The following is a 27,293-nucleotide window of genomic DNA, read 5'->3' as shown; positions in this document are numbered from 1 at the left end:
TATTATTTCGTATATTTTTGATTTTATTGATTTTATGGAAAGAATTGTTCATTAAAATGTTGTGTCCTATGTTATAGGGCTTGTTCCTCTCTACAATTTCCTGTCTCACATTGTACCGTTTGTGTCCGGGAAGGGTTCATAGTTTCATAGTTGTCGATTTTCGAAAGTAATAATAAAAATAAATTAATTTCTTTCTGGGAGGGGTAATTACGCCCATTACCCCTCCCGTATATGCGCGCCTGCTATAAAATGAAAATAATCTATTTTAAAGTATCAAAAAATATTAAAAGTGTTTAAAGGTGAAGTTGAAAGAACAATGGAATTTAAAAACCGCTCGTGTGGCAACAAACGAGACAATTTTCCGGCACGGAGATATTTTCCGCCACTGAGAGACGATGGCTGGGAGTAATCAGAAGGAGATTGTTTTTTTTTTATATTATAGAAGAAAGTAAAAACGAAAACGATCCCGTGGATCTGATCTGAATTTTATATACTTATATATAATTTTTTCCTAAATTAAATTGTTTGAAATTTTGATATTTTTTATATAGTGTGATTGGTAATTAAATCACATTAGTATTTCCTTTTTTATATTTTTTATTACTTTTATTTGTTTTTTTATTATTAAGGTTGTATTCCGTTTCTAAATTTTGTTATGGTTTTATAAGTTGGTTGAAAGTTTTCTAATTACAAAAGACGGTTCCTGAAAAATATCAGTATTGTCTATATCAGTTGTTGTAAAATTTTACCAGTGGCAAAAGTCTGGTTTTCCTCATTTGTTATTCAATATCGCATATTTTGCCTTTCCGAAATCCAGCCATAAGAATCTGGCAACCCTAAACACAACACGTTGGACAAAAACCATAAATCGAGTAACATAACTATATCTTTACGAAAAATATAGAGTAGATGAATAGAAGGTCGAGGATGCCTCAAAAAAGTGTAGTTCTATTTCAAGAAAGATATTATTTAAGAGTGAATCATTTAAATATTATCTAAAGTATGCATTGACTTTTTGGATTTTCCATATCATGAAATGAAAAAAATATACAAGGGATCTCACATCATAAGTGTTCATTGCAGGGCTGGAAAAAATCATGATTTAAAAAAAAATCAAAAAAAATCAGATTTATTTGATTTAAATCAGATTTATTTGATTTAAATCAGATTTTTTTTATTTAAATCAGATTTTTTTTATTTTAATTCAAAACAATATTTAAATCGGATTTCCAAATGACTAGGACTTATTTCCAATGAAAGTCCTATCCTAAATGGCTAAATCTTTATAACTCTGCTTGATATCAATAACATTCTACGATGCGTTTGACATTTTTCCACATCGGTCACCAATATATTTCGAAAAAAAAGTCGCTCGCTTCAGATCAAAAGGATTTTTTTTAAACGTCTCAAAAGTATTAATTTTTGTTATTTTATCGCCTAGCATAAAAGCCAGGGTGTTGTATCGAAAATATATGCAAGATACTTGAAATTAGGAACACAAGGATAGGCCCATACAAAGTCGTCAAAGAGTCACATCTGAACAACAAGACCGCCTTGTGTGTTAAATTGCTAGAATAAATCCCAATGTTTCTCATCCAGACCTACAAAGACAACTTCTGGCAGCTACAAGTGTGAACATTTCAGTTGAAACTATAAAAAAAGGATTCGTGCACGAGAGTTTTACAGTAGGAGAGAGTTACGGATCCCACAGTTATCTCGGCAAAATATAATTGACCGGCTAAATTGATGCCTTCAACATCAAAACTGGACAACTGAGAATTGGCAAAATATTCTTTTTTCGGATGAGACCAGAATTGGCCTAAGATCAGATAACCATCGAATTCGGGTTCTCAGTGCTCCAGGAAGACCAGCGATACTTCAGGCTGCCAAATCTGTACCAAGATATAAAGGAGGAACTGTAATGTTCTGAGGAGGTATTATACTAGGAGCAAAAACTCCATTGTTACCACTTCAACAAATTTGACCTGGTTAAATTTGTAGGAGATATGTTGATGTGGTGCTAGAACCAATCGTTAGTCTTTGGAGAGCTGCAATTGGGGATAATTTTAACTTCTTGCGCGATAGTGCACCTCCCCCATACCAGCAGAGTGATTAGAGAATGTCTTGAAACGAAAGGTTGTAAAAACCGGTGTCTTGAAACGGAAGGTGTCATAGTTTTGGATTGGCCGGCCTATTTACCAGATCTAAACCCGATCGGACACTTGTGGGACTAGCTCAAAAGAAGGGTTAGAGCTCGTCGAGACAATCCAGGAAATATCGCATAACTGATTGATGTAGCATTAGCATAATGGGAAAACATACCCCCCCAAGACATACCCCAAGACAACGTGGATAATTTAATAAGAAGCATGCCAGCGCGGATAGAAGCTTGCATAAGGGCTAGAGGTGGCAACAAGGAATATTAAAATTATCAATTTTCTTTTTGTTTATGCTTTTTGGCCATTAAAAATTTAAATCTTAATTTCGTTTCAGAAACCAAAAAAGTACCATTTTGTTTATTTTGGGAACTGATTTTTTTTTACTCCTATATGGATTATTTTTCATTAAAAGTCATTGGTAAGGACTGAGTTTTATTCATAAACAGAAAATTTTCATGCAACTCAAAAATTATGAAAAATAATAGATGATTCCATATAAGTTTGGTTGTGTGTATTTGAAAGTGATAATATTTGTTATCTTTACTCTTATTGCGTGACTTGTAAAAATAATATCATCTTATGTTTTATTGTAATTTTTAACAACAGTAGACTGGAACATAAGTATTTCTATGATTAACTATAGCCTAATCAAAAATAATCTTTACAGACCCTTGTGTCAAATATCTTAAAATTATAAATGATTTACAATGGTACGATGCACTTATACTGATGTACTTATTTACTGATAAAAAATATTCGTCAAGTACAAAAAGAATTGTTTTGGAGGATACAGTAGATCTGTCTCGTCTCTACTTGTACCTATAAAAATAACTGTTGCAGATTTAAAAGATATGATACTTGATCACTTGAGGGGGTAGATTGTTTTTTGTCTAGCTAGATAATATACCTATTGGTTTCCTCAATGTATTCTATCAACTTCTAAAAACGCTCATTTTCTTTGTGAATTTTTATAGTCCAAACTTTTTTAAATAAATATGTGGTCAATAGTAGTGTGAACCGTGAGTCAAAGTAGTCTATTAGAAAGCGATCGACAATGATTGAAGTAGTTGACTGTTCTGTATTTTCCATTCTGCAAACATCCCATACCATATTATTTTTTTTCTTCTATGGTATCTATAATACTAGTTGCTATGTGCATTCGATCCCTTATGTTGTCGTTTCTCACTTTATCTAGTAGAGTTAGTTTACAGCACCTTCTCCAATATCCCATTTCCATTGCAAAAAATATAGTATATTAATAATACTGATTTTCTATCATTAAACAATTTAGTATAATACTATATCATTAAATAAAGAACAGCGTCAGAGTTGGCTTGGAAATGAAGATCGCTGTTATTTCTTATGTAAAATATTATCGTAAATATCAATAGCCGTCATTTCCAAGTCAACTAAACGACTTTTTTCGATCATATATAATATTCAGCACCCATAAAGGAATTTTTAATTTTGTTGTTTATTTTATGTTTAATACGAATAAATTTTCAATACATAAACGCAGATTTTTCATCCAAAGATATTTTCGTCAAACATGTTACAGATATTACACATTTTAATACGGCAACACTGTCGCTTTCAGTTCCACGCCGCGCCGTCTTCATTATTCCTTCGCTGGCCAAATTAGAGAAAATGAGTGTATTATGTCGTTGGCCGCAGAACGAGTAGTGGCTTTACCGTACAGCACTTGAAACGTAAGGGGAAATCAAATCAGCTTTACCACGCATTCGCCCATTAGGTTGCGTATCTTTCCAATTCTTTCAATCAACGCTAAAAGTTACTACGCCGACTACCTTTAATTTTCTAACCTTCTCTTGAACGTGCGTCGGGATGAAAATAAGCCGTAATTATGTAAGTATTTTTTTACACTGATAAATATGTTGATTTTACAAATAACAAAGTTAAAAATTGCAAATTCGCAATAAGCTAAAGAAAAGCTAAAAAATTGACATTGTAGAATGTAGAATGAGTAAGAGGGGAGGGTTAATCACTGCGACTTTAAAGATCTATTGTGCCCCCCTTCCTTGAGTCATCACACAGTCTATAACCCATCATACCCCTGTTGTAGAAGGGACAGGGTATTTCCTATCCTCCTCTGACAACAGTTCTTCCTCCGAGGACACACCCTTACACGGTTGGAGTTTGGTCCTCCGTGCCGCCCTTCACAGTCGAGGAGCTTGCCTCCGGCTGAGAAACCCGTGAGGTGGAGGTGGGGAATCTGTATCCATTATCTCCATCTCTTTAACTTGGTCTCTCCTGAGACCTGATACCGGTGTTGTCGCGTATCTATAACAGAGAATATGTCCATCTTTCTCTATTGCCTTCTTGGATTTGAGATCAATTCCTATTGTGAGGACCTGACCATGACCCTCCGCCCTCGAGTTGATGACTCGCCAACTCGATGTCCTTACATTGAAGTTCTGACCCTGGATAAGGCTCAGCAGGTAGGTGGTGTCTTTCCCCTTGCTCCTCGGCAGCAAGTCCGTGATGGCCGCCCCTTTAGGGATGTGTTCTCCCTTCACTGCAACCAGTTCCGGCCCTTGCCAATTTTTAAGCTTAGGTGCGATTTTCACCAACCAATTTGCCGATTCTTGAGATACACGATCTATGAGGATCATGCCAACCCGAAAGTGTATTCCAGCAAAATGCAGCTGACCTCCCCCCCAAATTGTCGTTAACGAATTGACATAATTTGATATAATGTTTCGATCGAAAATTTGTTTTAGAATAAGTATTAATCCTAAAATCTTGTAACATAATATCGTCAACGTCAACTACTTGGATCATTGCTGATCGCTTTGTAGTATAGTAAAGGAGGCTGGTTCTAATACGAGTATATTTTTAAACTAAATTTATGCTATATTTTTTTAATAATAAAAAATTGTGTGTGTACTATGTGGGCATATTTGAAGTGAAACTTCTAGTTACTTTCATCTGTCTGTCTGTTCGTCTGAAAACTCCATTCGGGTCAACCTCAGACATCCACATGTCGAGATTGGTTCCAAACGACCCATAATTAAGAAAAATCATGATGATTTTGTCCATTCAGACTAACTACAACCTAACCTAATCAATTATGCCGAAATCGACCTACATTTCTTCAATTTCAAATCGTTACCCTGATGAAGATGTAAACAAAACTTCGTATCCAACTTTGCAGGGTGGGACCGTGTGCACCGTCGCTCACATAGCCTACCGACTAAATTTGGTTGCGATCGGACGACATCAACTTTTGACGTTTCTTACGTCAAAACTAGGCCCAGTGGTAGATAGCATAAATACGAAACAACTACTAGAGCACAAAAAGAACCTAGGACGCATAAGCGTCGTTACTGGCAGCTGCCTCACGGGGGTCAACCCAGTGAGATGGAAGATTTCCAACGACGACTACTGCAGAGAATGCGGAGAGGAAGAAAAAACCATAGAGCACCTGCTGTGTCACTCTCCGGTACTGGAATACCGACGAGTTAAAACTTTAGGGCAAGGTTTTTAGGGCAAGACTAGAGGAAGCAGCAGAAGCCAACATCAGCGACATCGGGAACTTTGCAAAGAGCTGGAAGTGCTTTAATGCAAAGAAAGAATGAGAGGAAGGTTTGGTATAACAATAACAGGGGTATCACAATGGGTCCAAGACCTCCGAGTGGGGGATCAAACATGATCCCAAACTCCAGCAACCCAACCTAACATACGTAAAAACTGTCACAGAGACATGTGTCGTAGAGGGTCAAGTTGGTCTTGGTCCAATCTATCGACATACCAAATTTCATTTAAATCGGACGATATTTTGATTTGATTCATTAATGATGGAGTTTATAGTCTAAGAGCTAGCAACGTTTTCGAGAAAGTATTTTAAGACGTCTGGCTCTTTGATATATCTTTTATTATGCTCTCTGGAACAGCGTGCAGGCCGTCTGGCTGCCGATACACGTTGCGTTCACTACTGCGCATCCAAAGAAGATCCTCTATTTTTTACTTAGCGCTTTAAATTCTAGTATCGAACAAAAATCGAGCAAGTCTCCATTAGCTCGGCGCGTAGCGCTTTCGCCTATGAAGCGAAGGTCAGTGGTTCGATACCGGCTGGGAGTGTGCAACTTTTTTATTTTTTTTTTTTCGTTTATATTCTGGTATTAAGGGCTGTTCTCAGAAGAATCCCTGACTAGTCAGCGCGTTTCTTATTGGTTGAAATGTGTAGAAACCAGACTAACAATCAGGTTTCTACGCATTTTAACCAATGAAAAACGTGCTGGCTAGTCAGGGATTCTTCTGAGAACAGACCTTTAAATATTTGCTTTTTTATCACCAGAACGGATAGCGTTTATGGGTTTATGATCCGTAGTGTATATAAGTAGAATTTCATACTTTCATTTGTTTTGAAGGATTATTGTGGTAATTAATTATTAGATAGGTTTAGGATGGTCTGGCTGCCGCGCCGGTAGGTTCACTACTTGCGCATCACATGGATACAGGGTGTCTCATTATCGTGCGTTTTTTGGGATTTGGAATATCTGGGATTTCTCGTTTATGAGGGAGATACAATGATGCGTTTTTTTTTTCACATTACTTTGCTGTTTTTTTTATGTAACTAACTATTCTACCCCTAGATTTGCTCATTTTCTACACATTAACATTAATCAATATTGTTTAAAAAGTATTCTTATTTTATTTAATTTAATTTAACCAGATAATTTTGTTTTCCATCGTTATCTTAACAAACTGAACTGAAAATAAACTTGTGTAGCTTTTAGATAACAATCTGTTAAAAAAAGTATTACTAAAATAATAAACAACAGCTGAAAAAAATATTTTGAAGAACGACAGGCAGAAATTACCTTAATAAAGCATTAAAATGTTAACTTTTATATATTATGTTTAAATCTTTAAAATTAAATTATAAACGAGAAATCCCAACAAACGCACAAAAATGGGACACCCTGTACACATGTGATGCGCAGTAGTGAAAGCAACCTACCGTCGCGGCAGCCGGACCATCCTAAATCTGTCTAATAATTAATTACCACAAAAATCCTTCATAAACCCATAAGCGCCATCCGTTCTGGTGATAAAAAACAAATATTTAATACTTTACTATCAGAATATAAACGAAAAAAAAAAATAAAAAAGTTGCACCCCCAAACGGTATCGAACTACTGACCTTCGCTTCATAGGCGAAAGCTCTACGCGCCGAGCTAATGGAGACTTGCTCGATTTTTATTCAATACTAGGATTTAAAGCGCTAAGTAAAAAATAGAGGATCTTCTTTGGATGAGCAGTAGTGAACGCAACGGGTATCGGCAGCCAGACGAGCCGCATGCTGTTCCAGAGAGCATAATAAAAGATATATCAAAGAGCCAGACATCTTAAAATACTTGTTTTCCCGACGTTGCTAGCTCTCGTACTATTAGTAGTGCATGAAACGTCATCAAAATATCATGAAAAGATGAGGCTCTTCGAGTTCTATCTACATTCCGAGTTTCAGCCCCCTAGTTTACATAGGGTTCAAGGTACGACGACAAGACCCATTAAATCGGACAATTTCTCGCCATTGATGATGGTGTTTTCTAGTGCACGAAACGTCGTCAAAATATTATAAAAAGATGAGGCTGTTCGAGTTCCATCTACATTCCGAGTTTCAGTTTTCTAGCTCACATAGGGCACGAGTTACGACGCTCCAAGATCCATACCATTTTTGTGACGCTTGGCGACCTTGGCGTGACGCTTCGCGTAACGCTAGCTCGTGTGGCGTGGCATAGAATTTTTAATCCCATCGCGCGTTTCACTTCAAAAAGTAAAATTTAATTATTTTTTATTTTTCATCGGTATTTTCTGCATCTCTCCACACATTTTATTTATCTTTTGATCTTAACTCGGAGGCAGATTTTTCAGTCGTTCCTTGCTTCCTTCTTATTCTCCTAGCAAATGTAAAAGAATCTTACTCCGGGGTAAACGGCGTCTTTCCGAAATTTAAATTGGCCTTTGTTAAAACACAAATCTAAAGACTAAACGACGCTCTTAAGCTTCTGGTTTCAGTATTGCTCCGGATAAGTTGTTTTTGAAGTTTTTCGGTAGTAACTAAGTCATTTATTTAAAAAGGTTTATTGAAACGAGTCTGAAAAGGATCTCTTTTAAAACGAAACCCGTTATTTCTTTTTGTTTTCGTTATATTTTTAGCCATCGGCAGGAAGACAAATTACGGTTGGCAAAATTTCAAAGGGAAATGGCCGTTTCCTAACGGACTTAATGCCAAGTTCAAAAATAATAGTTCTGTATCGATGTCGATCTTTTAGATTTAGATGTCTGCATTGTATTTTGCTATAATTTTTTTATTATTTTAGTTTTATAGAGCATCGCCTATCTACCGGGTGCGTCTACTAAAAGTGGCTTACATCTATAACTTTGTTATTTTTCAGATAAAAAACGAGATTTGGTATGGTAGTATATGACATAAATTAGGATTGATTGACACATTCATTTTGTTTGAATTCACAACTTTTAATTTTTAACTGGCACCCTCAGTTTTTTTTATTTTACTCGATAGAAAATGACACTCTGAATCGAATGACATAGCATATGTCAACTTTTGACATAATCGCTCAAAAACATATTGTATTTTAAATTTCAATCTAGAGTACTATGGCTGTGTTAAAAACACTAATTTTTAATCAAGGAGCCTTGTAAAAATACATTTGATCGTCTAATGTTTTGTCCTGGCCGCTTAAAAGATGCTCAAATCGTATTTTTAATCATATCTCAATTTTTTCAAATGGAACGAGGGTAGCTCATTAGCATATTTGGAAAAAGCATTTTTTACGAATAATTGGATACCACACACTTGGTATTTCGAGTCAAATTATCGTTATGAACCGCCTGTTACAATTTCAAATAAACCATATGAGAAAATGTCAAAAGTTGACATATGATATGTCATTCTATTCAGAGTGTCATTTTCTATCGAATAAAATTAAAAATCAAAAGTTATAGTCATTTCCGGTGAAACCGGAAAATATGTTTAAAACAATAACCTATTAAAAATAGTTATGTTTTTTAAAGACATTTGTTATTTTTGTCAAATGTTTTTTTGTCACTTTTTTTTTTGTTTTTTTAATTTTTGAAGCAGCATGTTAGTTTCTGAGGCATTTGAATTTCGCTGACTTATATTCATTCACGAATTGACGGGAAGAACACACACTAAACTGTAGAAATTCCGAATTATTTAAGTAGTTTCAACAAATAAATAAGAGCTATTTTACAGCTATATAGAACAAAAGAACTGAAAAGCATGATTTACAATAAAATATGAACCTGAAAATGTAATAATTTCAGTTTCCCCGTATTTGGCCAATCCATACCTGGTTTCTACGACCTATATCTATCTTTATTATTTTCAGGAATATATTGAAGTGCTTTTCAAAGATCGTTAATTTTTTATATTAATTGGAACCATTTTTTCTGCATAGGCTCTTTGATCCGCAATTCTCACAAGTTGATTGTTTGTAAAAGGTACTTTTCTGTTCCATCGATGTATTTTAAGGCCTCAACACTGCCTTTTTTCGTGTGATAGTATCGGAACTCCATGAAGCCATGATTCTTTTTGGGACCTTGGAGTAGTTTTTCCACCACTTTCCAACGATAAACAATAAATTTTCACAGTAAATTTCCTCTCTGTTTTGGAATTGCATATAACTTCACAAATTTCCATTGGCGTGTACAGTCTATCTGTACGCATCATTTTTCTTTTGACCAACCCAAAATCTCGGTTACAAGGTAGAAATGAGTGACCACGAATGAGAAACTTGTGAACAACTTTTTCAAACATGCCTGTATCTGTCAGGGCGAGGCACAATCTGATCATTACATTGTTTTTGTTCTGGCCTCCGCAACCGTCGCTATAAAGATGAAGTTCCTTCACTGTATCTGGAACATTTTGCTTTATGTACATACTTAAGGATGAAAGAGCGTGTTTCATTTGGTCCTTTTTAGCAATATCCTCATGATAAAGAAAGAACTGTGCTGCTTTATTCTTCAAATTGTGAATACTGAATGGAAATACATAAAGCTGGCGTAAGTAAAATATGTCTTGCACGGGAATGGATGACAAAAAAATGTTTTCCATATAATCAAAGCAAAGTCCGAGCACGGTGTCATCTTTTGAACATAGTTCTGCCGTCTTCTTAATACTGTTATGAAATTTTTTAGAATGCCTTTTGTGGTTTGGAATGCCTTTTGTGGTGTTAGAATGCCTTTTGTGGTGTTCCAAGCGGTTTTCTTTGCTGCTTCACTCAACGTGGAACTATTTGCTTTGAGATCAAGCTCTTCGCACTTGCAGCAAGTATCTACTTGGGGTCTCCCGAACTTATTTACGAAATCCGAATTAAATTTATGAAAAGATATAAGTCACCGACTTATATCTTTTCAAAAATAAACGAAATATTAATAGGAGGCTATTACTAGAACAGATAGCCGGGACTTCAAATCATTATTAAACGATTAGTCGCTGTTTAAAAAACAAAATTTCATCATATACTCATTTTTCCTAAAATGGTGACTTATATCCCTTCACAAATAAGCGATTCAATTTATATCATATACTAACATACCAAATATCGTTGTTTCATCTAAAAAAATAAAAAACTTATAGGTGTGAGCCACTTTTGAGACGTTTTGAACTATTTCAATCCTTGTTTATCGCCGCGTATAATTTAATGATGAATGAAATAGTTATTTACTCGTTAATCAGTTTTATCTGTGGAATTTATCGAAAGTTAGTATCTTTACTCTATCGTAATCGAGCGATTTCCGTAAATTCCCAACAGAGGACGGACCGCTTTATCTAAGGTCTAAGGTAGGCGTTTTTGTCCCGGTAATGGAAATAGGCCCGTCATCCAAACGGCCTATAAACATAAAGTCCCCCTCTAAAAACAAAAAAGGATTTGATAGAGAAAAATGGAGCGAACCCCAAAAATTTATTTTAAGTGAAAGGTTTAAGTTAAAAGGTTCCTTTATTTTAATTTTTACTTTTTTGTTTTTAGTGGCATTTGGTTAATAATTATTTGAGTTTAAAATAATTGTAATCGTAATCATTTTTGGATCTTTGTTCTGTAGTAGATAAACAGTGAATAAAATATATATAAAGGAAATAGCATATCAAAAAATAGCGAAGGCATAGCAATATGGCTGACATAAATTCCGATTGATTAGTGGTGTGAGTGATTTTTATTTTAACGTCTTCAAATAATAAAACAATACACTTCTTATAATATAATTGTTTTACTTCTTTGGATAATAAATAATTGTATTTTGTGTCCGTTTCTGTTGTTAATTTTTGTTAAAGATATTTTTGAGTTCTCTTAACTGTTCTAATATCGGTTTCGTAAGTGTGTATTAGTTTATTAGTTCTCAAAGTATTAATGATATTTTTATTAACTTGTCTTTGCCTACAGTTGGGGATCAGAACCCTCGTTGGAACTATTGATGTTACAACAGCAAAATAAAATACTAATTCATCACAATACACCAAAACACTTTACTTTTGCACTTTACGCGCGTTTCGCTAACCATGTTATCATTTGCTCAGTTTGCTAGAAGAATATGAAAGAGGAGAAACTGCCAAACAAATCTGTGTCCGAATAAAATTAAAAGATAAATAGAATTTCTGAACAAATACAGGATTTTACAGAGTGTCTCTATATTCCGTGGACATAGGAATGCTACGTTTTATTATTGGAATCAAATAATGTGTGTGTAACAAGAGTTATATAAAAAGCAATAAAAATTTTAAGTTTGATCATAAAGTTCATTTTTGTTTCAAATTCAACATTTATTTATTTTTTCAGTTAATATTAAATAATATTCATTATACCTTATTCTTAACAAAGTATGTTAGAATATTTTACAAGAAATCGTAATAATCGTTTCTCTCAACTTATACTAAGTCAAAAGTCAAATACCTTACCCGCCAACTTAGAAAGTAACAAGATTACAACAATATATTTAGTAGGAGCGTAACTGAAGTCATTCTAAGATAAGAACTCGTTGAAAATGTAAATTTAACTCTAGCGGAATCGCTTCATCTACAAGATAAAGCGGAATTAACACAAAACTTAATTCAAACTTTTAATTTATATCTTTTATTCGTTTTTACATGACAACGACCTACTAAGAGACCATTGTTTCGTAAAAATAATAGATTTCTTTGTAACAAATCCAAAATGTTAGCGAAAGAAGAAAACTTTTTCAGTTTCTTTCAAGGAATCTGTTTCAAAAATTAAATTCTCTTTTCACGTGTTTTATAATATATTTTATAAAAGAAGTTGATAATTAGTCCTTTTAATAATGTTATGAGCCACAAAATAAAACGTCTCTCTGACAATGCTTTGGAAAATTTCTGTTATTATATCATCATCATCATCATTTTCAGCTTATTCAACAACGAAGTATAGTGTAGCCTCCCTTACATACTCTCTTTGTAATTGAGCCCGTTGTTGTCTATTATTTGCCATGCGGGCCCAAGTTATTCCTGCTAATTTCCTAATATCATGGTCCTCACCCATGGTCTTTTCTTTCCACTAGTTTCTTTTAGATTACTTTAGTTTTTGCTAAATTCATTTTGAGATCCACTTTATTGCTGGCTGTAGGTTTGGTTTGGTTTGGACACAAATTAATTTGTGCTTGTTCTTCAGGACTATTGGAAATTGGGACTATTTCATCTGCGAATCTTAGATGGTTAAGATATTCTCCATCTATTTGTAATCCTTTGTTGGTCCAGTTCACTTGACGGAAGATTTCTTCTAATGTTGCTGTAAACCGCTTTGGGGATATTGTGTTTCCCTGTCGTACTCCTTCGCCCATTGGGGCAACTCCGGGGTTGTTGTATACAGGGTGGTCCGAATTGTATTCCGGAAACTTCGGGAGCATATTTTGCAGATAAAAAGAAGTAAAAAAACTTCTTAGAAATATATGTCCTAAAATGCTTAGTTTCGGAGATACAGGGTGTAGAAGTTTCATTTTTATTTCGATTTTTTCCAAATAATTTCTGAAGTAACGTCAATATTTGGATGAAAATTGGTGTCTATTAGTTTTTTGACATGAGAAATTTGATTTTGATGTCATTATGACTCCTATTTGTAGAGGGCGCCACCTACATGTGTTTTAACTGTTTTGAAGAGTAATAACTTTTTGTCCGTACCTGTATAGAACTGCTGAGTGAAAAAATATTCATTTTCGTATTTTTTTACGTAAAAAATGTCTCTTGGTAAAAATCGTTACGAGCAACCCTTCTCGAAATATTTAGAATGGGAATAGTCAATATATGTCATTATTGACAAAAAATAAACATGTTGAGTAGATAGTTATTTGACTAAAAAGATAAATTTGAGAAAATTTTATTTTTTTAAATTAATGATAAAATTTTCTTCGAAAAAAAGATGATTGATGACGGTTTGGCACAAAACAATTTCAAATTTATGATTTCCCTCTATTAACTATTTAGACATCATGTTTAATTTATGTCAATGATGACAGGTATTGATACTTTCGATTTGAAATATCTCGAGAACTATTACTCGTAGCGATTTTTAGTAAGAGATCTTTTTTACGTTAAAAACGTCGTAAATGTATATTTTTTACTTGGTAGTTTTATACAGGTACGGACGAAAAGTTATTACTCTTCAAACCAGTTAAAAATATGTAGGTGGCGCCCTCTACAAGTAGGAGTCATATTGATATCAAAATCGAATTTCTCATATCAAAAAACTCCCAGACTCCCAATTTCATCCTAATATTGATGTTACTTCAGAAATTATTTGGAAAAAATCGAAATAAAAATGAAACTTTTACACCCTGTATCTCCGAAACTAAGCATTTTAGGACATACATTTATAAGAACTTTTTTACTTATTTTTATCTGCAGAATATTCTGCTGAAGTTTCCGGAATACAGTTCGGACCCAGGCAATGTGCATAATTTAAAATTACTTTGAAATGTACAGGGAGTGTCAGAACTAAGATCCATACCAAAGTTATATTTTTTCTTATGGAACATCAGGTATTTTATTTTATTTTTGGATTTTTGAGCATAAAATATGGCATTTATTATAAGGCTTTAATATGTTTAAATGCTTTGGTTTTTGAGATATTTAAAGATTTTTTTGTTTTTGAGATATTTAAAGATTTTTAAATATGCATGCTATAATAAAAAAGTTTGTCAACACCCTGTACATTAATTTTCAGAGTTAATTCTTGTGCTCACTTTGAAGCCAGAGAAATAAACTTTACTAAAAAACTTTATTGCTTTCTAAAATGTATACAGGGGTATCAAAAATTGCTGGTCTATTTCAAAAATTTATTTTACATAAAAACTTAGTTATTTCAAATACAACACTATGTATTTTTTTAAATAACTCGAAGCAGATTTAAATTCTCTTTCAAACTATATTAGGGTTTCCTATACCTATCTAGCTCAGATTTTGAATAAAAAGCGATTTTTCAATAAAATGACAATCAAGAAGGCTGGTGTCGCCATGGCAATTTGCTAGTGACACTTAGTAGCTATTTTAAAAATCGACATTTGTTTCTACAAGGTGTTAGGTTAGGTTAGACAAACTTTTTTATTATGGCATGCATATTTAAATATCTTTAAATATCTCAAAAACCAAAACTTTTAAACATATTAAACCCTTATAATAAATGTCTTATTATAAGGCATTTATTCCAAGTTTTTAGTCCAAGAATCCAAAAATGGAATAAAATACCGGGTGTTCCATAAGAAAAAATATAACTTTGATATAGATCTTAGTTCTGACACACCCTGTACATTTCAAAATAATTTTAAATTATGCACATTACCTTTCCACATATCCCCATAAAATATTTTGTTTCTACATCTTTTCGTTTTCGTCTAATCAACCGAGGCGAATAAGGTGCGCCACCCTGTATAATTACTCTTGCTTTGGCTTCTTTGTATATATTGGCGAGAGTTTCTATATAAGGCCTGTCAATACCTTGTTTCGCTAGGGCTTCTACTGTTTGACCAGCGGATCTGAAGCTACGGAAGGAATGCGAGAAAAAAAAATCGATATTGCCACGTTTATCTATAAAATTGCAAAATTGCCAGACATGAACTATAAATTTAATATATTTTTATTATATATAATGTGTTTAGCATATATTCTGACATATATTACTAAGGAATTTTAACGTGGTTCATATTGTTCGATATGTTTTATTTAATAACTTATTTCTTTCATTCTGTATAACCTGCTTATTATGAAAGTTGAAGATGTTTCATGGATATCATTGGCAAACCGGCATCGCCGCGCATGGCCGCCTATTCATCGAACATGATTGGCGAGACTACGTCACAGGATTTGTTACCACGCGGTTGCCTGGCTTTTACGCCTTTCCTATTCGCTTGCTTTATCCCCAACTTCACGGTCTCTTCTGAAAAGAGTAGGAATATTGAATACTATTGAAATATCCAGTGGCGGTGTCATTCTTTTGATCATTATTACTTTATTTCATTATTTTATACCGGTTATCCTAAACTTTATTCCTATATTTGATAGTTAAGTTGTGTTTTATTGTTTTGTTATCTTGTTATAATGTTTTTCATTCGTAGTTTTTAATTATTAATATCAAGTTTGATCGTATATTTGTGTTTTAAAATGAATAAATTTGTTAAGGGTAAGACGCTACATAGCCAGACAAAAGAAATAATAGCTAATTTATATAGGTAAGTAGAATAATAATAATATAATTATTAGAATATTAAAATTAAATATTGGCTAAAATGAAAAGCACCACATTTTACCTAAATATTTTAGCTAAACTAAAATAAAGATAAATAAACGTGGATGAAATCTCATTTGGTTTATTTCCTTATGTTCATAATAGGGTTTGCGACGAAGAAGCTACAGAGAGTTCGCTTAAGTTGCCGCTTAAACGTAAACTTGAGCGGATATCTCTTTATACCGGAGTTAGCGTATCGGCTATAAAAAATTTCACATTCACACAGAAGATAAAAAAATTTATTTCTTCTATTATATTAACAACACAATAATAAAATGATTTAAAATATTTAAGGGAGCTTTAATAAAAGCTTTTAGTGTTTATCTGCTAACTCAACAGTAACGATTATTAAATTATTTAGATTTTAGATTAGTAAAAATTGTTAATCTGAATATTATATTTATGATACACATTATTTTCATATAACAGCGTACGCCCATGCCTATTTTATGAATGAAATTGGGCGTGTTTTGTCTACAACTGCGTTCCCCTGCCGATACCCCGTAGCTACAGATCCGTTGGTCACACTATACTATTGCCTTGAAAAATTATATACAGGATCGGCTGTTATGTGTGGAAACGGTCGATTATTAGGTAAAATATACAAGGTACCGCAAAAAGTCAAATACAAAAATTATAGGGTTTTTAAATGTCTATTTTCGAGTAATCAATTTATATATACAGGGTCGGTCCTAAAGTCGTGGCACATCAAAGTTTCATTTTTTTAAATAGAACCCCCTGTATATTATTGCATATTTCAATTCTTCCTTTAATTCTAAGCAAAAATCGAAATACACACTATGTACCTCAAACCAATCGTTTCCGAGTTATTGACTTTTGAACATATCACTTACACAATTTGATATAATTCATTTTAATATGTTCAGTTTCATTAAATGATGCCATTCTGCCGATACTGTGATACTGTTGTAATGAGTTTATAAATGCCTATTAACTACTAGTAAATTTAAGTTGCGACACATCAAACTTTATATTTTTTAAATAAAACCCCCTGCATATTATTGCATATTTCAATTCTTCCTTCAATTTTAAGCAATAATCGTAATACACAATGTACAACATAAATTGAGGTATTGAAAGGTTAAACGAAAATTTTGTAATTTCCACACTTGATATAATCTCATTTTATACATCTATAAATGCTAACTTGAGAACTAATGTCAAATATTATTAAGTAATACAGTTTCGGCAGAAAGGCATCGTTAAACGAAACTGAACATCTGAACGTATCGAAATTAATTAAATCAAATTGTTTAAGTGATACTGTATACTTAAATTTATTACTCGCTAATAGATAATTAAAAACCCTATAACTTTTGTATTTAAGTTTTTGCGGTACCTCTTATATTTTAACTAATAATCGACCGTTTCCGGTACACCGGTAGAAAAAGTTCCCTATATAACACCTTGTATCATATATATTATTGAACATTACAATAAAAAGGCAGTGCCGTTATTACTTATTTTTATAGCTGTCTTTTATATTTTTTAATTGCATAGATTAAATAATAGAATTCTAAATGTCTTTCTGTGTAATCTTAGCAGCCTATCAGTTGCTCCAAGCAAGTGTACCATAGATAGAGAACTAGTAAATTAGAGTATATAAAAAGTCCAAAGTACGTCATTTGGACTAAAATTCAAAAGCGACAATTAAAGCTAAGTTCCAAATAAACTTAAACATATCCTACCGTATACAACGCTGTAAGGCTTTCACCGTACATTTTATTTTAACCCAGCCATTTTCCGATTACAGTAGAAGATCCCTTTATTTCGCTCAGGATCCCCCGATAATCCCATCAATGTCAATTTGCCGCTATCATAATGGCTATATTTGCTAATTCCCACTTTCGCTTGGAAACTGCCGAATTATCCAGTCAAGAGTGGAGATATTTTCGTTCGTATTAGAACAAGGAACGTAATGTTTACGCATATCTTGCTAGAAATCATTAATTCATTTGTTAAGAAGCCGGATTGTCTAATAAAGGATTACAACACATCTCTTATGGAGTTTGTAGAACTTTTTTAAAACAAATATATTCATTACATGCCCGATAATGGTTAAAATAATATACAATGTGGACGTTATTGGAGGAGGGCCATGGTCTCTATTAACGCTTGAAAAACAAAAATTATATTAATAACAAATAAATCATAAACGAATATTCCTGTAAAGCGCATTGTCAAAAATGTATTCTTTCTCATTCATATTTCAGATATTATTTTCGAATAAATATCTACAACATGCCCAAATTACACGGTGTTCCATATATACTCCAACCAACTCCAAACCATCAGTAAAAAATAATATATAACATAAACAGTATTTTACATTTTTCCTCCTGAGATAGGTACCGGGTGTTGCATCGTCGGACGGGACACAGGAAATCCCATGTAAATTTTAATGGGGTCAATTATTGGCTTCCCTAATTATTTTAGAGAATAGTTCTATTTAGGTTTATTGAAGAGCACTAAAACCCACATTCAAAAGAATAACTTTAGATATTTTTGGTTAGCTCGTTTACGAGTTATCGCCGATTTCTTTTTAAATATTTCTTCTTTCTTATGGCCCTGTATTTACTTATGAGCACCAGTCAAGGTAAAAGATAACTGTCAAATGAAGTTGTTATTTCAGAAATTTACATATTTATTGCTTTATTATTATTATATGAAAAATAAAAAATAAATATGATTATTGCTTTATTATTATTATTGAAAACTCATTCCTACATCGGAAATCTTAAAGGTGTATTTATAAATACAAATTAATATGAATTAAAGTAAAATAATCAATTACAAGGTTAACTTATTAGAATTAAAGGTAATTACAAGGTATTATTACAATATTCAATAACTTATTAATTTAGGTACTATTAAATTGTTAGAACTTTAGGATTTAAGAAGATGTTCAAATATTCCTTCATCGACTGCTAGACAATAACCCAGGCAATCACAAAATTCTCTTCTTACATTCGCTAGTTGGTAAACTGAAATTCTAATGCATTCGGCAGAAACAGCATTTTATATCTCGTCTAGATTTGGGTATATTTTATCCTTGTATATCCTGTTTTTTAAATGGCCCCAGAGAAAGAAATCATTTGGCGAAATATCAGGAAACCTTGCTGGCCAATTTACTGTATGATTTAGGCCAATAACGTTTCCGTTAAAACTATTGTCTAAATATTCCCGAACAGCCAGGATACTATGTGCTGGGCAGCCATCCATTTGGTACCAAACTTCCCGATTTTCCCTAGCGGCATCATGTAAAGCAGGTAAAATATGATTTTCGAGTAGTTCCAAATAATATTCTGCATTTAAATTTCGCGTAAGAAATAATGGCCCGATAATATTGTGTCCGAATATCCCTGCCCAAACATTTACTTTCTGTGGATATTGCGTCCTTGTTTCGACAAACCTGTGTTGTTTTTTTTGGTTTGGTTTGGTTGGTTGCCCAATATCGATAATTTTTAACATTGGGTTCATTATTTAAGGTAAACGTGCATTCGTCAGTGAAACATATGTGTCTAGTTTCTGTATTTTTATTGTAAATTATTTTAAATTGATTTAACGACATCTACCAGACAATCAAGCAATTAGGCAACAGCGCTCAGCTGACGAAAGTTTCAGTTTATAGACAAAACTCAAGTAAGACACAAGGCCGCCCGATCGCCGCTGAAAAATAATAAATAAAAGTGTCCAAACTTCAAAACCTCTTTAAACTCATACCTATTACAGTCCACTAATAATCTTAGAACAAAACATTTTGGTCCATCGAGCGGATTAATCGGAAAAGTGATCGTAAACAAATCGTAAACGCGTAAAGTTCGCCGGTCAAGACGAGCGCCATTGTTCCTGGTTGGAGGAGCCGCAACGTTGCCAAACCGAACAGCAAGCAGCAAGGAGTCCAGAAATTTAACAGGTCGTTTCCTTTCATTTAATAAGTCCTAACCGTAGTAATCCCTGCTTAGTTTTGCCGCTTATAAATATACCCATCTGCATGCTAAAATTTGGATTCGTAGTGTTTATTTGGGCGTAGTTTTTAAATTGAGATTTTTGCAATTTATGTAGTTTTTAACGAAAATTTAAATTTGGTAAAATTCAAAAAATTAAAATTTAAAAAAAAAAATGAACGACTCTGAAAATACAGCAGCCCAGAGTGCCGCCACGAAGGCAGTCGAGATCAAAAGATTGGTATATCGTAGGAGCCAATTAAAAGCCACGTTAACACGCTTTAATAATTTTGTCAACAGTCAAAATCTTAATATATCGGTTTTAAAAGTAAGAAAAGCGAACCTCGACACAGCTTGGGCAGAGTTTGAAGCTATTCAAACCAAATTAGAGGAATTGGATACCTCTCAGGAGCCAGAGAGAATATGGTTTGAAGACGAATACTTCAACGCAGCCGCTTTGGCGAACGATTTAATAGAACAGCATGATCGTGACGTGCATTCAAATTTAAATACAAGCATACCCGCGAGTTTACCGTCTTCGGTGTCCAATAGTAGTAACAGCGCTAAATTACAGTCTATTTCGTTGCCACATTTTAGCGGAACGTACGAAAACTGGTTGCCTTTTTTTGAGATCTTTCAAGCGCTGGTTGACAAAAATTCTGAACTGACAAAAATACAAAAGTTCTATTATCTGCAATCCTGCCTTCAAGGGGAAGCAGCACAAGTATTACATTCTTTAGAAATTTGCGAATCTAATTATAACGAAGCTATTAAGTTATTACGCGAAAGATATGAAAATAAGCGAGTGTTAATCCACAGCCACGTCCGAAATTTATTCGAAATGCCGAGCATCACGAAAGACTCATATCCAAATTTACGTAAACTTATCGATAACGTCGTGCGAAATCTCCGAGCTTTAACCAGTCTACAACAACCGGTAGATCACTGGGATACATTACTAATTTATCTAATTGCGCAAAAATTAGACAACAATACCCGAAAAGAATGGGAAATTTTAACAAGCAAGATTCTCCTACCTTCGAAGACTTTATATCGTTCTTAAAAACAATTGTCAAGTGCTCGAAACTATCGACAATAAAAGTCAAAGCGTATACGAAAAAATACACACGAAAGAAACCCCCAAAATCGCGGAACCTCAGTGCCCAATCGTGGAGTTGTAGCACACGTTAACGCAAATATTCCTGTAAATCAAGGGCAAGAACAACAGTTACAATTTTACGATGTCGGCAATTGTTCGTTTTGCCACGAAACTTCACATTATACGTACAAATGTTCGAAACTACTCGCGTTGCCGTTTAAAAGTAGATTTTTCGAATTAAAACGTTTAGGAATATGTACGAACTGCTTGAAAACCGGGCATAGCGTCAACGAATGTACAAGTAAAACCTGTAAGGTTTGCAATCGAAAGCACAACTCAATATTACACGACTATAATTATAATTCGAATCGAAATCCACCTAATCGTAATTCCGATAATAATACAAATCGAAATCCGCAAAATAATAATACGTTTGCCGCTGTAACTCTTATGAACGACGATAACACCGCAAATTTACAAATTCCCGCTTCCAATAATTTTTTAGAGGTACACAAGAATTGCGAAAACGAAACTACTGACATACGTGCTCAACCCGGCAACAGTGCTGACAAGGGCTCGCTACGTAACGCGCCAAGCGAAGTCGGTGAAATGCAGACGGCTCCGTATAGTCCCGCCACGGCATCAGCTGCTAGCCAAGGTGAAAACGACAAGCAGATTTTGCTTGCTACAGCATACGTACATATTTTAGATTCAAACGGCAGGACGGTAAAATGTCGCGCGTTATTAGACTCCGCGAGCCAGTCAAACTTTTGTTCGGAAGAACTTTGCAATAAATTAAATTTACCACGCAACAAAATAAATATGCCGGTTATAGGTATAAATAACGCGTCCTGTAGGGTATCGTCTAAAATTAAAACAACTATAAGATCGTTAAATGATGCGTTCCAGGCTAAAATTGAATTCTTGGTAATCAGTCAGATTACTACAAAATTGCCGCAAGTTTCTTTCGATCCTACTTTAATAAATATGCCCGCAAATATTACGTTGGCCGATCCTGATTTTTTTAATTCAGAGCCTATAGACATTTTAATAGGAACCGAAATATTTTTCCGTTGTTTGAGTAGCGAAAAAATACTCTTCGGAGACAACGCGCCGATTTTACAGAACACCAAATTCGGTTGGGTTCTTGTAGGACCTTTAGATTTACATAAAGTAACGACAAACCACCGCACTAACAACGCAAATACTAATTGTTTTTTAACTTTAAACCAAGAACGCGATAAAATGTTGCATAATAACGTTCAACAATTTTGGCAAATAGAAAATATTGAAAATAAACAAAATAAATTAAGTAACGAAGAATTAGAATGTGAAAAACATTTTCGGGAAAATTACAAAATCGATTCCGACGGGCGATTCATCTTAAAACTTCCGCTAAAAGAAAATTATTTAGCATTGGGCGATTCCTATTCTATTGCCGTAAATTGTTTATTATCTTTGGAACGACGTTTAGCAAAAAACCCCGATTTACAACAACAATACGCGGATTTTTTAAACGAATATAAGCAGTTAGGACACATGTCGAAAATTAATCCGGAATTAGATCAATCTGGAAAGGTGTGCGTGTACTTGAGCCATCACGCTGTTGTAAAGGAGAGTAGTAGTACTACAAAGGTACGAGTTGTCTTCAACGCTAGTTTAAAAACTGATTCTGGGCTTAGTTTAAATGACGTGTTAAAAGTCGGACCGAAAGTTCAACGGGATGTTTTTGACGTCGTATTAAGAATGCGTACTTATCCAATATTAATCGTCGCGGACATAGAAAAAATGTATCGAATGATATTGATCGACGAATCACAACGTAGTTTACAGCGTATACTTTGGAGAGATAACGAAACCAAAGAAATAATTCATTATCAGTTAAATACGGTGACTTACGGTACCGCTACCGCATCTTTTTTGGCTACTCGCGCACTTCATGAAATCGGTCTTAAAATTAAAGATTCTAACCCGAAATAAGTCAAATTATTATCAATAATTTTTACATGGACGACTTAATTTTTGGTCATCATGACCTTGACAAAGCTATTGACTTAAAAATAAAAATCAACAAAATTTTATCGAAATTCGGATTTAATTTGCGAAAATGGATTTCCAATGATCACCGCGTTCTAGAAATTTCCGGCGATACGCCAAACGAAGACTTTTGTATACCAGGGGAAGGCGAAACGAAAACGCTAGGCACAGTTTGGAATCCTAGTATGGATACCATCGGATATAATTATAATATAAAAATCGATACTTTCAAAATTACGAAAAGAACGGTTTTAGCCGCGATAGGACAGCTTTTCGATATCTTGGGTTTAATTAGTCCTGTAATCGTTAAAGCTAAATTGATTTTACAAAGGATTTGGATTTCCAAAGTGAACTGGGACACCGATGTTCCAGAAGATATTTCGATCGAATGGTTAGATTTCGTTAGTAAATTACCAAATTTAAAGTCGTTGCAAATCCCGCGTTGTGTATTAAAAGGCCAGTCTTTCAAAAAACCCAAAAGGCTTTACGGATTTTCCGATGCTTCACAACTTGCGTATGGAGCATGTATTTATTTAGTTAGCGAAAACGGTGACGAAATCGAGTCACACTTAATATGCGCGAAATCTCGGTTAGCTCCTTTAACGTCAAGTTCCATGAGCCTACCTCGATTAGAACTGTGCGGTGCACTTTTCTAGCTCGTTTATTAGAAAAAACAATAAAAGCTTTAGATTTCCCTGTAAACGATACTGTCCTGTTTACCGACTCAACCATCGTATTGGACTGGCTTAATGCAGAGCCTAGCCAGTGGAAAACTTTTATTTTTATTTGTAACCGGGTAGCGGAAATCCAACGTCTTACCGCCGATATTACCTGGAGCCACATAAATACAGAAATCAATCCAGCAGACATAGTTTCTCGGGGTGCCGACCCACTTGAATTAAAAAACCAAGCACTTTGGTGGTACGGACCGTCGTTTTTGAAAACAGCGCCCGAAACATGGCCTGATACCAAGAAAATCAAAATATCAATTTCCGATGTAAGAAAAGAAACATAGAGGTTTCTTTCGCCACTGTTAAAAGTGTTCTCGAAAACGAAATATTTTCTAGATGGTCTTCGTATCCGAAACTAATCCGTATCGTCGCTTATATTTACCGATTTTGTCATAATTTAAAATCTAATAGCAAGTTAACCGGAATTCTTACTTTTCAAGAATTAGATGAGGCTTTATTAACTCTTTGTAGAATTATTCAATCGGAACGATTTTCAGAAGAAATTAAGGCTTTAAAAAACAATAAAATCTTGTCAAAAAATAGCAAACTTATAAGTCTTGATCCTTTTATAGACAATAAAGGTATTTTACGTGTAGGCGGTCGATTGAAAAATTCGAACTTAAAATATGACCGAAAACACCCTATTTTATTACCCGCTAAACATTGTTTTGTTGATTTAATTATTAATTATTACCATGTTATATTTTTACACGCTGGTCCGCAGTTTGTATTAAACCAAATTCGAGACAAATTTTGGATAGTCAACGGAAGAAATGAGGTCCGAAAGATAGTGAGAAAATGTCTAATTTGTTTCCGCGTCAAACCAGCCGACATTAATCAATTAATGGGGTCTTTACCTAAACCAAGAGTCGTACCTTCTCGCCCTTTCTATTATTGTGGAGTCGATTACGCTGGGCCTTATTTACTAAAAGATGGTAAAACTCGGAATAGAGTTAAAATTAAGGCTTATGTGTGTATTTTTATTTGCCTTAGTGCGCGTGCCGTTCATGCTGAGCTTCTGACCGTCCTTAGCACAGAAGGTTTCTTGAATGCCTTTAAAAGATTTGTCTCTCGTCGTGGTTTGTGTGGTCATGTATTTAGCGACAACGCGACTAACTTCGTAGGTTCGAATAACGAATTGCTTAAATTATGCCAGGTTGTGCGAGATTCAGTTAACGAAAAATACCCGAATTATTTCTCAGAGCATAGAATAACGTGGCATTTTATTCCACCCAAATCGCCTCATCATGGTGGTACTTGGGAGTCTGCAGTTCGTTCGTTTAAACATCACTTAAAGCGTGTTCTCGGCGATAATCATTTAAATTTTGAAAATTTTTACACACTACTAACTCAAATAGAGGCAATCTTAAACTCCCGCCCAATTTTACCCCTCACTAATGACCTCTCCGACCTAGAAGCTCTTACGCCCGGACATTTTCTGATCGGCGAAAGTTTAATCGCAGTCCCTCAATCGAACGACATTGATATTCCTGCCAATCGATTACGTCACTTCAAGCACCTACAACAGCTCGTACAGCGTTTTTGGTCTTTATGGAGTAAAGACTATTTGAATTCATTACAACAGAGGTCCAAATGGCAAACTCGCCAAGAAAACGTTAAGGAAGGCATCCTAGTGTTGCTGAAAGAAGACAACGAGCCTCCTATGCGTTGGCCATTGGGACGTATAGTGTCTGTTCATCCCGGAAGTGATAGTTTAGTGCGTGTTGTGTCAGTGCGCACAAAAAATGGCATTTTTAAACGTGCGATAACAAAGGTCGTTCCTTTACCCATCGAATATGATTAGCAATAAGCATTATTTTGTATTTGTTGGAATTCATGATCTCTATTCATGTTAATGTATCAGATTATAATTTAGTTTGTATTTTGTTGAAACAATGTATTATTTCAAGGTCGGCGGCATGTCTAGTTTCTGTATTTTTATTGTAAATTATTTTAAATTGATTTAACGACATCTACCAGACAATCAAGCAATTAGGCAACAGCGCTCAGCTGACGAAAGTTTCAGTTTATAGACAAAACTCAAGTAAGACACAAGGCCGCCCGATCGCCGCTGAAAAATAATAAATAAAAGTGTCCAAACTTCAAAACCTCTTTAAACTCATACCTATTACAGTCCACTAATAATCTTAGAACAAAACAATATGTTTTTTAAAAATTCCCTATCCGTGTCTGTTCTTTCCATCATATGAAAACAAAACGCCTGCCGCCGTATTTCGTCCTCATCTCGTAGCTCTTGGTGTTTTTCATATTTGAAGGAATAGTATTTATGTCGATTCAAAATTCGAAACGCTGCAGTGTGATCTATTCCTATTTTATCTCCAAGTTTCCTTGTGCTGATCTTTCCATCGTTCTCTTCCACGCACAATAAAACTTCCAAGTCGGTATCATTTCTTGCATCTTCTCTTTGTTCCTTTGGTCTCAAATCTCTGGATATTCCTTGCGATTGTAGATTTTCCAGGTATCGATCTATTCGGATACAGAGCAGCAAACATGTCCGACACCTTTGGATAACTATTTCCTTGAGAATACCATTTAATAATCAATACTGTTTCTTCGATAGTGTAATTCATGGCTAATATTTTCGATGTAGGTATGAGTTTTTAATAATAATAATAAAGCACTAAATAGCTAAATTTCTAAAATGACAACTTCATTTGACAGTTATCTTTTACCTTGACTGGTGCTCATAAGTAAATACAGGACCATAAGAAAGGCAAAAATATTTAAAAAGAAATCGGCGATAACTCGTAAACGGGCTAATCAAAAATATCTAAAGTTATTCTTTTGAATATGGGATTTAGTGCTCTTCAATAAACCTAAATAGAATTATTCTCTAAAATGATTAGGGAAGCCAATAATTGACCCCATAAAAATTTACATGGGATTTCCTATGTCCCGCTCGACGATGCAACACCCGGTATATCCTTGGCTTCGGAAAATTAAATTTAAAACGTAAGCTCATTTTCCACTAGAAAAAAGCTAGCTACATTTCATCCGGTCGTTGTTTTTTGCGCTATATTTTTCGACGACGGCAACAGGGACACGCTTAGGAAATTTCATTAACTCTATAAAATGCGCGGAGAAATACCTAACCGAATTATAAGGTTGCTGTATTTGGTAATTCGGTCGACGTCACAAACAGTTTGAAAAGGCGAAAAAAATCGCGAAACTAAGTTGAAATAAAAATGTAATTAAAAATCCAATTAGGAACGTTTTTATTACAGAAATGAGACTGATGAAATTGGGTTGAGTTCGTTTAACAAGATGATGTCGATTGTTGTTCGTGACAATTTGTTTTGCATTTAAAAGAATATCATTTAAATGGAAAAAAAATATTCATTTATTGAGGACCACTATTTTCCAAGTTTCCTCTATTTAAAGACACTACACACTGCAGGGCCCGTATTCTGTAACTTTTACATAAAAACGTTACGCTTTCAAAGCGGTGAGCGCAAGTATTCGATCAGCGAAACGCAAGGCAG

The 27,293-nt window shown here is 34.2% G+C and overlaps 2 protein-coding genes across 2 annotated transcripts; both read left to right on the top strand.

Moving 5' to 3' along the window:
* The first annotated feature begins 21,472 nt into the window (after nt 1-21,472).
* Nucleotides 21,473-23,002, top strand: LOC115883035. The gene has a single exon (XM_030901312.1). The coding sequence runs from the start codon at nt 21,473-21,475 to the stop codon at nt 23,000-23,002; it is 1,530 nt and encodes a 509-aa protein (XP_030757172.1).
* Nucleotides 23,003-24,634: 1,632 nt separating this feature from the next.
* On the top strand, nt 24,635-25,594 carry LOC115883025. The gene has a single exon (XM_030901301.1). The coding sequence runs from the start codon at nt 24,635-24,637 to the stop codon at nt 25,592-25,594; it is 960 nt and encodes a 319-aa protein (XP_030757161.1).
* The last annotated feature ends 1,699 nt before the right edge of the window (nt 25,595-27,293 follow it).

The sequence above is a fragment of the Sitophilus oryzae genome, unplaced genomic scaffold (genome assembly GCF_002938485.1).
Source record: "Sitophilus oryzae breed Bouriz unplaced genomic scaffold, Soryzae_2.0 scaffold_111_pilon_pilon, whole genome shotgun sequence".
NCBI classification, from domain to species: Eukaryota; Metazoa; Arthropoda; class Insecta; order Coleoptera; family Curculionidae; genus Sitophilus; species Sitophilus oryzae.
The sequence above is the reverse complement of the archived record's forward strand: the minus strand, read 5'-3'. Positions and strand labels throughout refer to the sequence as shown.

What these genes read in the sequence shown, in the direction of transcription:
- LOC115883025 (XM_030901301.1), top strand. Translation starts at nt 24,635, where the DNA reads ATGGGGTCTTTACCTAAACCAAGAGTCGTACCTTCTCGCCCTTTCTAT.
- LOC115883035 (XM_030901312.1), top strand. Translation starts at nt 21,473, where the DNA reads ATGAACGACGATAACACCGCAAATTTACAAATTCCCGCTTCCAATAAT.